At 39.5% G+C, this 14,949-nt stretch overlaps 2 protein-coding genes across 6 annotated transcripts in view; one reads left to right on the top strand and one right to left on the bottom strand.

The window, feature by feature from the left end:
- Positions 1–916, top strand: part of LOC133653869 (uncharacterized) — a 236,429-nt gene extending 235,513 nt beyond the window's left edge. For both annotated transcript variants that reach the window (XM_062053655.1, XM_062053654.1), the window contains one exon: positions 575–916. In XM_062053655.1, coding sequence (XP_061909639.1) covers positions 575–583 — 9 coding nt within the window. In that variant the 3' untranslated portion in view covers positions 584–916. The remainder of the gene's footprint in view (positions 1–574) is intronic.
- A 6,704-nt stretch (positions 917–7,620) lies between these two features.
- ren (renin) overlaps positions 7,621–14,949 on the bottom strand; it is a 74,764-nt gene continuing 67,435 nt past the window's right edge. For all 4 annotated transcript variants that reach the window (XM_062053648.1, XM_062053647.1, XM_062053646.1 and 1 more), the window contains 5 exons: positions 10,304–10,500; positions 9,257–9,379; positions 8,930–9,071; positions 8,725–8,823; positions 7,621–8,649 (listed from right to left, as the gene is read on the bottom strand). In XM_062053648.1, the coding sequence (XP_061909632.1) occupies positions 8,488–8,649; positions 8,725–8,823; positions 8,930–9,071; positions 9,257–9,379; positions 10,304–10,500 (723 nt within the window). In that variant the 3' untranslated portion in view covers positions 7,621–8,487. The remainder of the gene's footprint in view (positions 8,650–8,724; positions 8,824–8,929; positions 9,072–9,256; positions 9,380–10,303; positions 10,501–14,949) is intronic.

The raw sequence follows: 14,949 nt of genomic DNA, 5'->3' as shown, positions 1-14,949 counted from the left end.
GTGATTAGAGTAAACATTGCTACATTTTCTTGTTACATTTCACCTGTTTGCTCTTTAAATACCACTTTTAATGTTTTTTATTTATTTCGATCATATTTTTTAAAAATGTGCCCTGGGGCCGTTAAAAAATGACCTGCAGGCCGCAAATGGCCCCCGGGCCGCACTTTGGACACCCCTGGCCTACACGAATACAAACATAGAATGATAGTACAAATATAATAAGAAAACAATGTCAACCTCCCAAAGTTGGGTTATGGATATTTATTTATGCCCCCCAACCCCAAACCCCAGCCGCCGTCATCCAACAGAGCCAAACAAGTACTCTGATCAAGGAACCAAATAACGATATTGTTTAAACATTTTGGATGTCTTGCACACCTATACCCTGATCACAAATTCATAGTTTACACACCTTATTTTAACCACCTCCAGTAACTTTAAGTCATGTTTTTTTTTTCAAATGTAATCTCCTTAATACCTATCACATATTTTGTATTGTGTAAGCATACTTGGCTTTGGATGCTTCCTACCATAAACATAAACGTATCTATCTTGTAATCTTGTTTGATTACAGGTGCTGTGAGTAAAAATGTGTTGACAAGGTCAGCCACGGACGCTGAGGTCACCAAACACGCCATCAGGTGGTTCAACTTGGCGGGGGATCGGGCAACGAGGAGACGAGTCCCGCTTCCACCTCCTCAGGAGGAATAGAGATGTATATGTATAAATAAACAACCTTTTATTGGACTTCTTGTCATTCACCAGTTATTCATTTTCTGATATGTTAGCTGTGCATGGAGCAGCGTTTCCTTGAAGTTGTAGCCTAATAGATTAAATATGTATATTTACTTTTTAAATATATATTATATATATTTACTTTATAGAGTGAATTGACCATTTTCTGTTTCTGCCTATTGACAATATTGTTAGTTTAAAAATACAAGGCAATGCATATGTAAGCCTATATTGCTGTAGTAGGGCTTAGTGAATTTTTTAGTTTCCTATTTTATCCTACAGCAAGAACAGAAGGGATTTTGAAAATAAGATAAAGGGGTCCAAAACGGCCAGATGAGCCAGGGTTTTTATGAGTCCGTTGCTGGTCCGCGGCGGGAGGTTAGGCTTTGATCTTGGGTGCGGAGCGGATGCAGCGCGCCGTCACGGCGCACCCGCCGCAGAAATAAGGCTTTGATCATGGGTGCGGAGCGCATTCAGCGCGCCGCCACGGCGGATCCGCTACCTGCCGCCGTGGCGGATACGTTCCTGAGTGCAAATGGACGCTGATGCTGGTCCGTTTCGCGGTTCCGTTCCGGAAAGCGCGATACCTGCGCGGGGGATCCGCCGCGGAGTGTTTTTGCTGTGTGGGGTGACAACACCAACTATTTAGTTATTTTGTAAATGGATATTATCACACAAAATATACTAACACCACATATTGATTAACTTATCAGATGAGGTGAGATAACTTACAGCTACAATGAAGGATACATATGTTTAATATTTGCCACTGAATAAATATACTGTATACTTTAACTCACAATTCAGCTATGGTGTCATGATCTGACAGGAAGTGACAAAAAATTGGACAAAATGAAACACATTAAAGCCATCCATTTGCATGTGTTAAAATAGTTTTCTCAATTCTCAGATGCCCACTTCCTGATATTATTTATCTTGACTTAGTATTCCAATGAGTGAGGAAAAATTATTTTTTAACAGTAAAACCTTCCCAAACCACCCTATTTTTAGTCTACTATAGCCTAAGGCAGGGGTCGGCAACCCAATATGTTGAAAGAGCCATATTGGACCAAAAATACAAAAACAAATCTGTCTGGAGCCGCAAAAAATTAAAAGCCATATTACATGTGTCATGAATAAATTGAATTAAGAGGACTTAAAGGAAACTAAATGACCTCAAATATACCTACAAATGAGGCATAATGATGCAATATGTACATATCGTTAGCCTAAATAGCATGTTAGCATCGATTAGCTTGCAGTCATGCAGTGACCAAATATGTCTGATTAGCACTCCACACAAGTCAATAACATCAACAAAACTCACCTTTATGCACTCATGCACAACGTTAAAAGTGTGGTGGACAAAATGAGACAGAAAAAGAAGTGGCATAAAACACGTCCTAGAAAGTCGGAGAAAGTTATGTAAACAAACTATACGGTGAGTTCAAGGACCGTCAAAATTAGTAGGACAAAACGGCGCTCGCCAAATACTCGAATCAGTGAAGCATATTTAATACAAACAGTGTGCTTTGTAACAATTAGGGAGGTTTGTGTCATGTTTGTCCTCCTACAGAAACCATACTAAAACAAAAAAATAGATTTTTTCCCACTCATCTTTTTCCATTCTTCATACATTTTTGAAAAATCTCCAGAGAGCCACTAGGGCGGCGCTAAAGAGCCGCATGCGGCTCTAGAGCCGCGGGTTGCCGACCCCCGGCCTAAGGGGTTGTAAAGCAATTAAGAGAAGCTTTTTGTAAATGTCTACTTCACAACTCAGGCCAACAAATACAAGTGAGATTTGTCAGGGAAAATATACTGTAAATCAGTGGTCCCCAACCACCGGGCCGCGGCCCGGATTGGTACCGAGCCGGGATACAGTCCGTACGCACACATGATTGTATTTCTTTATGGGGAAAAAAAAAAAATCCCATAAGTCATCAAAATGACATAAGTCATTTCCACGATATTATTTTCTAGTATAAGCGTTTTGGCCCACTTACAATGACAATCACAAAAAATATTGTTTTTCAAGAGCTGTGTACTAGTATTGTATGTCTGGGTGGGGTTCCTGCTTTGGAAATAATTTGTACCCCTTTCAGATATCGCATTTAGTTCCCACTAAAACATTCACATGTTGCACAATAAGGACATCTTTTGCAATTTTTTTAATGAACAATGAAGGCTGCAAAGAAGACAGTTGTAGGTGGGATCGGTGTATTAGCAGCGGACTACAGCAACACAACCAGGAGGACTTTGTTGGAGCGCTAGCCGCGCTAGCCGCCGACCTCACCTTGACTTCCTATGTCTCCGGGCCGCCAAACGCATCGGGTGAAGTCCTTCGTCCTTCTGCCGATCGCTGGAACGCAGGTGAGCACGGGTGTTGATGAGCAAATGAGGGCTGGCTGGCGTAGGTGGAGAGCTAATGTTTTTAGCATAGCTCTGTGCAGTCCGGTTGCTAAGTTAGCTTCAATGGCGTCGTTAGCACAGCATTGTTAACCTTCGCCAGCCTGGAAAGCATTAACCGTGTATTTACATGTCCACGGTTTAATAGTATTGTTGATTTTCTATCTATCCTTCCAGTCAGGGGTTTATTTCTTTTGTTTCTATATGCAGTTAAAGCAAGATGCTATCACGTTAGCTCGTAGCTAAAGCATTTCGCCGATGTATTGTCGTGGAGATAAAAGGCACTGAATGTCCATTTCGCGTTCTGGACTCTCATTTTCAAGAGGATATAGGATCCGAGGTGGTTTAAAATACAAATCTGTGATCTACAATAGAAAAAGGAGAGTGTGGAATCCAATGAGCCAGCTTGTACCTAAGTTACGGTCAGAGCGAAAAAAGATACGTCCATCGCTGCCTCTCAAGTCATTCACTGTAACGTTCCTCATCTACGAATCTTTCATCCTCGCTCAAATTAATGGGGTAATCATCACTTTCTCGGTCCGAATCTTTCTCGCTCCATTGTAAACAACGGGGAATTGTGAGGAATCCTAGCTCCTGTGACGTCACGCTACTTCCGGTACAGGCAAGGCTTTTTTTTATCAGCGAGCAAAAGTTGCGAACTTTATCGTCGATTTTCTCTACTAAATCCTTTCAGCAAAAATATGGCAATATCGCGAAATGATCAAGTATGACACATAGAATGGATCTGCTATTCCCGTTTAAATAAAAAAAAAATCATTTCAGTAGGCCTTTAAGATTCAGGTTTAGAGTTAACATTTAGATTTAGAATTAACATTTAGACTTAGATTAAACATTTCGATTTAATATTTAGAGTCAGCATTTAATTTAAACTTCAATGTGATGAAAATGAGCTAGATGTGTGTTAAATGTGAGAAAAGTGACCTAAATGTGAAAAAAATATCTGCTAGAAAAATGTGACTGAACTTTTACATTCCACACCGCAGATGTCATCACCTCAAATATTTAGTTGAGTCCACAGGAGGTCGAGGACGTGACGAGGACTAAAACCAACAAGGATCCTGTGATCCAAATCTGTGGATGCTTGCTGAGGGCTTGCTCGAGTCAGCTGGCAGATGTGTTTTGTTCTCTGTTCAATCGATTTCTAACTAAGCACTCAATCCCCTTCTTTGTGGAAATATTCAGTCATATGCCAAAAATAACAACCCCACCTCCAATAACGATTATCGTCCTGTTGCACTAACATCTTTGATCATTAAAGGCTCTTGAGAGGTCTGTCCTCTACGACCCTCAAAGTGATACAAGCACACATGCTGACTCACTCCAGTTTGCTTACAAGCAGCACAGGGGCGTGGATGATGCTGTGCTGACGCGCCAACATGGAGTCTACATCCACCTTGAGAAGCCCATGTCGCTTGTCCTGGTGTTTGTGGATTTCTTCAATGCATTCAACATTGTGCAACTTCATCTAATGGGACATACGATGCTTCAGATGGAGGTTAACCCACACCTGATGTTTTGGGTCCTATCCTTTTTAACAGGAAGACATCAAGGGGTCACAGTCAAAGGTCAGGGTCAGGGTCATCTCAGCACATCACTTACCCGGTTCCAAGAGTAAACTCAAATCAAGGGAGAGCATCATTCAGTCACTATGCAACACATAGCTGGAATAAACTTCCTGAAGATGTCAGACTCTCCCCAACTCTCACTACTTTTAAAACTAGACTGAAGACTTTTATGTTCACCTTAGCTTTCAGCTAAATCTTTTAATCTTTTAACTTTTAACGTCTGCACTGTTTTTATTTTTATTGTCTGCATTTTAATTTTGCTTTTATTTTCTTTCATTTCACTTTGTTGTCTGTGAAGCACTTTGAGTCTGCCTTGTGTATGAAAAGCGCTATACAAATAAAGTTGCCTTGCCTTGCCTTGCCTACGGGGGTGTATATTGTAGCGTCCCGGAAGAGTTAGTGCTGCAAGGGGTTCTGGGTATTTGTTCTGTTGTGTTTGTGTTGTGTTACGGTGCGGATGTTTGCCCGAAATGTGTTTGTCATTCTTTTTTGGTGTGGGTTCACAGTGTGGCGCATATTTGTAACAGTGTTAAAGTTGTTTGTACGGTCATCCTCACTGTGACCTGTATGGCTGTTGATCAAGTATGCCTTGCATTCAATTGTGTGTGTGTTAAAGCCGCATATGTAATGTGAGTGGGTCGGCACGCTGTTTGTATGGAGGAAAAGTGGGCGTATAGGCAGTGCCTTAAAGGCACGCCCCCAATATTGTTGTCCCGGGTGGAAATCGGGAGAAATTCAGGAGAATGGTTGCCCCGGGAGATTTTCGGAAGGGATACTGAAATTCGGGAGTGTCCCGGGAAAATTGGGAGGGGTTGGCAAGTATGCACTATGCTCCGTTTCATGCTCCTCCAAAAGTGTAACAAACGACCTGTGATTTGATGCTCATGCCCTGATGAAGTTCACTAATTTAGTTATAACATCAATAACATGGTTAATTTTTAGCACTGACTTGCACAACACATGTTGGTGTATAATACAATGCAAAAATACCAATTTCTGATTTGCGTTGATTTCAGTCACTTTATCTTGCATACGTAAGTCTGACATTTTACCCCGTATGATTTGGACAACCATCCATTGTCGCACCTGCCAGTCTGTCCCATTTCAGTGCCAGTGTGTCCATGCATGCATTTACCTCCGTGAACAGATCGCTCCCTGTCGTTGTCCCTTTCATTGACCGCATTGCAGCCAGCTCCTCTGTAATCTTGAAGTTCGTTATCCCACAGACAAATACGAGTATTGTCCCAAACATCACAGCTCTCGTCCAAAGCCAAGGAGAACAAGTAAAAACTTGCCACTTTACGTTGCAACTGAAGCTCCAGATTCCCAACTATGTCCTTGATTCTTCTCGTCACGGTTCGCCTGGACAGCGGGACTTGCTCAAATGCTTCTCTTTTTCAGGGCATATTAGTGCTGCAGAGTCCACCAAGCACTCTTTGACAAACTCCCCCTCTGACAATGGCTTACTTTTTTCTTAGCGATTTTGTGGGATATCACAAAGCTAGTTTTGGTTGCTGCATCCCTGGATGTGTGAAGCTTGGTAAAAAAGCCTTGCTGCTTTTGTAGCTTAGCCAGCAAAGCTTCTGATGTCCGCGCCCTTCCCACCTCAGTCAGGTTTTTGTATTTCTCTGCGTGTTTCGTCTCCTAATGCCGTCTCAAGTTGTAATCCTTAAACACAGCCATCTGCTCTCCGCGACCTAAACACACAGCTTTACTTCCGACTTAAGTAAATAAATACATAGCAGTCCATTTGTTGTTGAAAATCCTGCATTCAGCATGTTCCTTTCTTTTTTTAGCATGAGCGGACATTTTGAGGGCCAAAGACATCTTGCGACCTGCTTGTGACAACAATTCAATCATGCACACGTCTTGATTTACGTATTACGTCATGTTGTTCGGGAATAAAAAAACACCTTCAAGATAAAAGCAGTGCAGCTTTAGTCCATGGATGAGGTACAATGATAAAATATGTTTATTTTGTAATTCCAAATTATCTTAAACATTCAATGGAGGCCAGATGGGTTTACACTATTAAACACAATCCTGTTAAAACAATTTATAAGGCCAGATTTGTGGAAAACATTTAGTCAGATGGCTGGCAGTGATTATGACGGGATTGTTTCTCCTACTGCTGATATGACTCATTGTAAAGCAACTCCATGTGAAAACAAAGAGATAATGAGAGTGAACCTGTTGATCCAAAGATGTATCGGTAGGTAGTTGGTAGTCTGTGTACTCGACCTATAGACTGCTGTTTCAAATGTTTCAGATTGACAGATTTGCTGGGTTTGCAAATGCTGAATCACAAATTCTGTAGGCTATTCCAAAACTTTGGAGAAGAATTGTGTTATTATATATGATACTAATGTATATGCAGTACACATGAAAAACGACAATTTCTTTGTAAAACTGATTGTCTGTTACTTTACATAGATATTCAATTATTAATGAGCCATACAAACATATTAGAGATTAAGGAGTTACAGCCATTTCTTTGTGTCAACTTATCCTTATAAAATTTGTGATCATAAAAATAATTTGACACAGATTTCAGCTGGTTGAATTGTCAGCAAAAAATGTATTTCACCACACTATACACATTTTTGCATTAGCTTGTAAGTACTTATCAACAAATATCAGAAAGGTCTTCAGTCACTACGTTTGAATGTACAACCATAATTGGAGTTATTGTATGGATTTGGTTGAAACCAGCTTTTAAAAACACATAGAAACACCTAAGATTGAATTGGACTTTTATTGGATTGGATCAACACACATGTTCTATATAATTGGAAACCTAAAATTTAAACAATATATATACTGTATATATGTACTTCTATTGATCAATCATTGGAGCGGGCTTTCTTGGCATGCACCAGAAGACGAAGCCAGGGAAAAGTGTGATGTTTACACCAACAAGGAGACAAATTAATGCTACAGCAGCTGAAACAATTCAATATTTTGACGGTAAATGAGCAAAATAAAAACCTACCTGTTTACTACATAGTAGAATTTTTTAGAAAAAGCCAGTTTCAATACGTGACATGGTGACTGAGCACAAATACTACTGAGTGAACAGCTGTACTTCAATGCCCAAAACTTATTTTTTTTGTATTCAAAATTGAAGAAAAATAGACTTAAAATATTATCTGTTTATTTTGTCAGTCTATGATAAGTACACAACATAACATAACATATTCAATGCCTCTCAATAAATATATTTAACTGAATGAGAGGAACATCCAAAAAGTACAGTGCAATCGCTTGCTTTGTCAAACGTATTAAGTGAAGTAAGAATGGAATTCCCATATACAACAATTTGGACAACATCATTGACATGTAATAATAATTCAAAGCATTGTGAAAATATATATATTTTTTAATCATTCACACTGGGAATTTGTATATGTGTTGAAATGTCATTTAAACACATTAAAAGCTTACCATGTAAGAGCTGTGGAAATCAATGTTATCCATTTGAATAGATGGCTACAACCAGTGACAGCTATTGTGTAGCATTTTCCTTCAAATCACCAAATTTGGCCTCTAGTGTTTCGTAGATACCGTGCACTACACTAATGACTGACTTCTTATAGAAGTGTAAAAAATGGAGGGGAATCTGTCTGTTTTAGTGCATGTAAACATTCTGAATGAAACAAAGCTTGGCAGTTCAGGAAAGCAGAAATTCAAAGAAGCAAAGGACGATGGCAGACGATTCCTTAATATGTTGCATTTATGAACCGCAAAAACCAAAAGAGCATCAGACTGCTACAGCAAAGCCTATCCGATTATTGCGACGGTCAAATTCTGTGTAGTAGCGAGCGATGAAGTTGGCTCCCAAAATCCAAATGGGACCTGTAGGGGGTGGTACATCCAAGCCCCTGAAGGTGACAATGCAGACATCCCCCTCCATCTGGGATTGCTGGAGCCAAAGGAAATAGTTTATGACCGACAGTATACTAAACATGAATTGTTCAGCAACCACTGTCCAACTTACCCATATAATGTAATCCTCCTGGGTAAGTGAGTACTCACGGCCACCCAGATGGAAAGTGATACTTGGCAACGTCTTCACTGTGTCACAGTTGACTTTGTACTGATTGAAAACATAATTCATGGTGCAGTAACAAACAGAACATTCTGTCTGGCAAATATTTTCAGCATGAAACCATGTTGCATTTGTGGAAGAAAAACATGCTTACCCCACTTTCGTCCTGCTGGGCTCCAATAATTTTCATCAACACAGAGACGGAGGAGGCCGGGCCAGTGATGTAGGAGGAGCCCGTGTCTATCACAGCTGTGCAGCCCTCTGCGCAGAAGATCATTTCTGTCCCCACAGAAACACTAAAAGAAGTGATTAATGAATTAGATTGTTTTCTTGTGACTTTTCCCCTGTCAGGGGTCATCATGAACGGTTGTAACTTAGTTTTTATGCCAAATGCCTTTCCTGGCGAATCGAACCCATGCCTCTATAAAAGTCTGACACCATAGGGAATTATCGACAGCGGAAGAGGGAAAAAAAGACATACCCTTTCATCATGACTTCCCATTTGCCCATTTCTTTGGTCTCCATGTAATTAAAGTTTCCAGTGTAGTAGTTTGGGTCTGTGCCGCCCAGGACTAGCTCTCCACCTGGGGAATGTTGGGGGTCCCTAAAAACCAATGCAGCACTTTTACAGAGTTTTCAAATACATCGTGTAGTGCATTCTCAGTGCTGCCATTGTAATATTAGATTTGAATCTTATGATCTCTGATTCACATAAGGTATCTTAGCAAAGCAAAAGTAAACAGTTGCTGTGCTTTCTCTCGTCTGAGCAAAATTGTATTAAATACATCAAGAAATCAGTCAAAATGTTTAAAATGATTGTATAGATTCCTCTTAGTTGTCTAAAGCAGTGGTCCCCAACATTTTTTGCACCAGGGACCGGTTTAATGTAGGCATTATTTTCAGGGACTGGCTTTCCACTTGTTCCAGATAAAAATACAGCAAAAATAAGTGCATGAAAAATACAACTCACTATATTGCTGAATTAGTGGGAGCCCTGGGCTTGTTTCTTTGCAATGAGATGCAGAGGGAAATCAGTTTTTGGCTACAATCTGTCACATTTATATTTTATATGTTTATTATCATGTCACAAAGCTATAACAAATATAACAAATGGCAACTTACTATGAGGAGTTTTATTGTACATCTATAAACAAGCTTATTGGTGTGTCTAGTGGGACAGGCGAAAGTTAAGTCGGAGGAAATGCAGTTGTTTATAAATTATTTAATGTTTCTCTGCGGCCCGGTAGCAAATGCGTCACGGACCGGGGGTTGGGAACCACTGGTCTAAAGCATAAAGGGAATATAATGATTTATTTGACTTACATATACTGCTATTTGGTATATCATCTTACTGCATTGCAAAATGCCATGCAAAATACAATTGAAACAGATAACAGCATTGTGACTGCGGTGACGTTCAAGTTCCTTAGACACAAGTTCACCCATTGTGAAGCCATTTCATGAATATGTGACTATGTTTTAATAACCATGGCAGTAAGAGGTCAGCTGACCTCACCACTATACATACCTGCTGTAATAGATAGAGAACACCTCCTCCCTGAGGACATGTTGAGACATGATGCGATCAAACACTGGAGTGATGCCATCGATGGCCACATTTGGGTAGCCCATCCCCAGGACTCCGTCAAACTTAGCAAAGATGAAGGGCATGGCAGACAGCGTGGTTGCTTCAGCAAACACTTGGATCACAGGAATGCCACCAACCTCAGAGCAGAGGAAAAGTTACGGTAAGATGCAATCAAGAACCACCAGCTCTTAAAAACAAGTTGTTGTTTTTTTGTCATTTTTAATAAAGATTGTAACATTTTAAATTTGGATGTTGTCGAACGAACACATATTGTAATAATTTATATTTGAGCGTAACAAAAAATATACTATATTAGGGTTGTCAAAAATAATGAGTTAACTAATCACAAAAATGAATTGCAATATTCATGTATATATGCAGATCAATCACGCAATTTATTTTGACTGTACATGCTCCTTTACCTTAACTGTGAATGGTAACCTGAAAGGCGGTGTGGGTTTTTATATGGTCAGTGCAAAGTGAGGAGACTCCGACTGGTGTGCAAATTTCAGATCAAAATACAGACTGGCTGGACTTGGAAATGTTCCTGGATGACATTCTGACATAAAATTGCATTGAGTCCATATATTGTGGTCTTTTTTAAAGGGGTAATATTATGATTTTTTTTTTTTACATTTAAAATACTTCCTTGTGGTCTGCAGTACATCAATCAATCAATCAATCAATGTTTATTTATATAGCCCTAAATCACAAAAGTCTCAAAGGGCTGCACAAGCCACAACGACATCCTCGGCACAGAGCCCACACAAGGGACGTCGATGTGAATGACTATGAGAAACCTTGGAGAGGACCGCATATGTGGGTAACCCCCCCTCTAAGTACAGTCCCTAGTGGATCCACATAACAGTGAGAGTCCAGTCCATAGTGGGGTCAGCAGGAGACCATCCCGAGCGGAGACAGGTCAGTAGCGCAGAGACGTCCCCAACTGATGCACATAAGATGTAATGATGGTTCTCTGGTCAACATATTGCATGGATTTTGTTTTACAGACCATCTTCAAGCCACTTTCTGACAGTCTCTTCAGAATGCGTCGTTTTGTGGGCGGTCTTATTTACTTGTTAAAGCCCTTCTCTAAGGCCATGTCTACACTAAGTCGTTTAACCCCTTAAACCAGGGGTCCCCAACCTTTTTTGCACCACGGACCGGTTTAATGTAGGCATTATTTTCAGGGACCCGCTTTCCACTTGTGCCAGATAAATACAGCAAGAATAAGTGCATGAAAAATACTACTCACTATAACGCTGAATTAGTGTTTCTTTGCGATGAGATGCAGATGGAAATCAGTCTTTCGCTTCAATCTGTCACTTTTCTGTCTGATATGTTCATTAATATGCATTGTATCATGTCACAAAGTTATAACAATTGGCAACTTCCCATGAGGAGTTTTTTTGTACATCTATAAACAAGCTCATTGGTGTGTCTAGTGCACAGGTGTCAAACTCAAGGCCCGCGGGCCAGATCTGGCCCTCCACGTCATTTTATATGGCCCGCAAAAGCCTAGAAATAATATGTTTCAATAAAATACCTTATATTTTCTTTCTCTACTTTCTAATTTTCTTACTGAAGATATAAGGGTTTTTTTTCTAGTTTGACAGGGAAAACAAATAGTGTCCAATATTGCAAGAAATATTATATTATCTAACTTTGTTGGTCAAAATCCAAATAAATACTTAAATATCTGCTTAACTTATGATTTCGAAGTAAGTTATCCATCAAATTGTACACTATAAAAATGACCAATAGATTTTACTGTAAAATTTAGGGAGGATTTTTTTACAGCATATTACTGTAAGTTGGAAAAAAAACGACCAATGTTTGTTTTTTTACAGTAAAATTAAGTCGACTGAGCTGTCAGTTTATTTGTTTTGTTTTTTACTGTAAAATTCACGGTTGATGAATTTATGGTCCCACATTTTATTATGGTAAAAAACTGGCATCTGAGTTGCCAAAATAAAATTAAACATCGGTACTGTATTTCTATTTACAGTAATATGTTGTAAAAATAATAATAATACAAATTTCAAAAAAACACCATATATTTTACTGGCAACCAAGCTGCCCGTTTTTTTTCTTTACTCTTTACGTAAAAAAAATGTAAAGTATTTTAATTCATAGGCAAATTTGTTAATGATTTACTGTTACAAGCGACCCTCTAATGGCAGCCATGACTGCGGTGTGGCCCTCAATGAAAACAATTTTGACACCCCTGGTCTAATGGGACAGGCCAAAGTTAAGTCGTAGAAAATGCACTCCTTTATAAATTATTTAATGTTTCTCTCCGGCCCGGTAGCAAATGCGTCACGGACCGGTACCGGTCCCCGGACCGGTGGTTGGGGACCACTGCCTTAATCGAATAATTATTTAGTCTAAGCCCTGTGTCAGCCGCATTAAACCATCGTTTAAGGTCCCCCTCCTCGGACAAATTTTTACACGGCTAAGTTTGTGGATGTGATAAAAAAGGTATCGTGTGCTTTGTATTACCTGGCCGTCGAGGGAAGACTAACTACGGAAAACTGCAAATGCTTTTGGACAGGCAAAGCAGACTGTATCATTTATTGTCCGCCATGTATGTTGCGGACTCAACGGCTAGGTCCAGAGTATATGAAGTCACCAAAAACGAATGGACAATGAAGGTGAAGGCAAAAGAGTGAGGAGTGTCCTGACCAGATATCTAGCTCCCTAGTTTGATTGATGTAAAATGTTCTTTATCACACTGTTTACGTCTCTAATAAAGATTTGATTCATTTATGATGGCTCAGGTGTGATTCACTACAATAGGGCCCCACAGCAGACTGGATTCCAGTTAATTGAAATAACACAACACTGGATATTGTTCAGATAAGTTACATTTAAGAACTTGCACACAAAGCAACACTGGACGCGACTATGACGTGCACATTTTCGACGGAGGGGGAGGGAGTCTTAAACGGTGGCATTGTTGTGTGTGGACACGGATAAGGTTAGGTGTGATTTACCCTGGATAACCTTATCCGGCTTAGTGTAAACGGGGCCTAAGCCAGGTCTCCTTCGATTGCATTTCCACCCCGTCAGCCATGTTGTATTTTTTAGTGCTTCCATATAGAGTCTTACAGATGTAAGTTTCTGAACTATACGTTACTATATGCTACAGCGGAGGATGTTATCATGCATGTGCCTCTACAAGCATGTCTGTCCCCCAAAAAGAAGATAGAAAAAATAAGGAACGTACTGACTACAATTTTGGACTACAACTTAATAAAAATGGACGACTCGTGCAAAGCTCTTTGGGCAAATAAATGGAGAAAATTTAAAATATATGGAAATATCGGCTTACCTAAGTAAGGCAATTTATGTCACTAAAGTCTCAAATTTTCAACGGCTCGTTTGGTGCAAGTTTGAAAGAAGGCAAGAATGTTTAAAGTACCAATGGAAAAATGTATTATCTTTACATGATGAATTGTGTTTCCTTTTATCCGTTTAACCATATCCAATGATATTTCCAATCCGCAAATTATGTGAAAATATTGTCTAAACATCCACAAAATCCAACAATTCAGACGGCCGTTTTGAATATTCTGCTGCATATGCCTTCAGCAATTTTCGTACGTTGGAGATCTGATAACGTCACGGTAGGAACTTGTCTGCACACTGACCTTTTCAGCAGATCAGTCATACCGGAAATACGCAAACATGGGAAAGAGCTGTGCTGTTTATCATTCACAACCCGCATGTAAGACAAGAACATATAAGTTTTTCTTTTTTTTTTGCATTCTGAATCATAAATACATTTTTAAAAAGTCAGCTAACAATGATTAAGTCAAGGGGGGCTCTTCTATTTAGCCCACAAAGCACTCTAAATGACCATCCCAAAACTGCCATCAATACTCCATTTACATTGAGTATGTACATTCAAAACAATATTAACCATGTATTACTGATATTGTTATTATAATCGCTAAGGCAGACAAACTATTTGTTCGTGGCGCATTAATAACAATTTCAATGTCAGAATGTCATAGAAGAACATACTTTAAAGGTTTTTACTTGCATGCACGTCATTTATTTACTCAAAACTTAGTAACAGTTTTATCTAAAGTGTAGACAGGGTTTATTTTTAAGTGAAATTTTGTATGCTATAACTGTGATCACTGACCGTATAACACTGCACGCCGCCTTTCAGGTAACCATTAAGTTAAGTTAAAGTTAAAGTTAAAGTAGTTTGTGAGTTCAAACCCCGGCCGAGTCATACCAAAGACTATAAAAATGGGACCCATTACCTCCCTGCTTGGCACTTAGCATCAAGGGCTTGGAATCGGGGGTTAAATCACCAAAATGATTCCTGGGCGTGGCCACTGCTGCTGCTCACTACTCACCTCACCTCCCAGGGGGTGAAAAAGGGGATGGGTCAAATGCAGAGGTTAATTTCACCACACCTAGTGTGTGTGTGACAATCAGTGGTACTTTAACTTTAACTTTAATTACCAAACTGTAAATCAGTTCCCTTTTAAATTGCATGAAAGATAATTTGCCGAAGTAAACACTAAACAACCCAGGATCATTTTATTTCCAATATGCATTTTATAAAT

Source organism: Entelurus aequoreus, linkage group LG07, assembly GCF_033978785.1.
Source record: "Entelurus aequoreus isolate RoL-2023_Sb linkage group LG07, RoL_Eaeq_v1.1, whole genome shotgun sequence".
In the NCBI taxonomy this organism is placed as follows: Eukaryota; Metazoa; Chordata; class Actinopteri; order Syngnathiformes; family Syngnathidae; genus Entelurus; species Entelurus aequoreus.
This window is presented reverse-complemented; position numbering and strand designations above follow the sequence as displayed.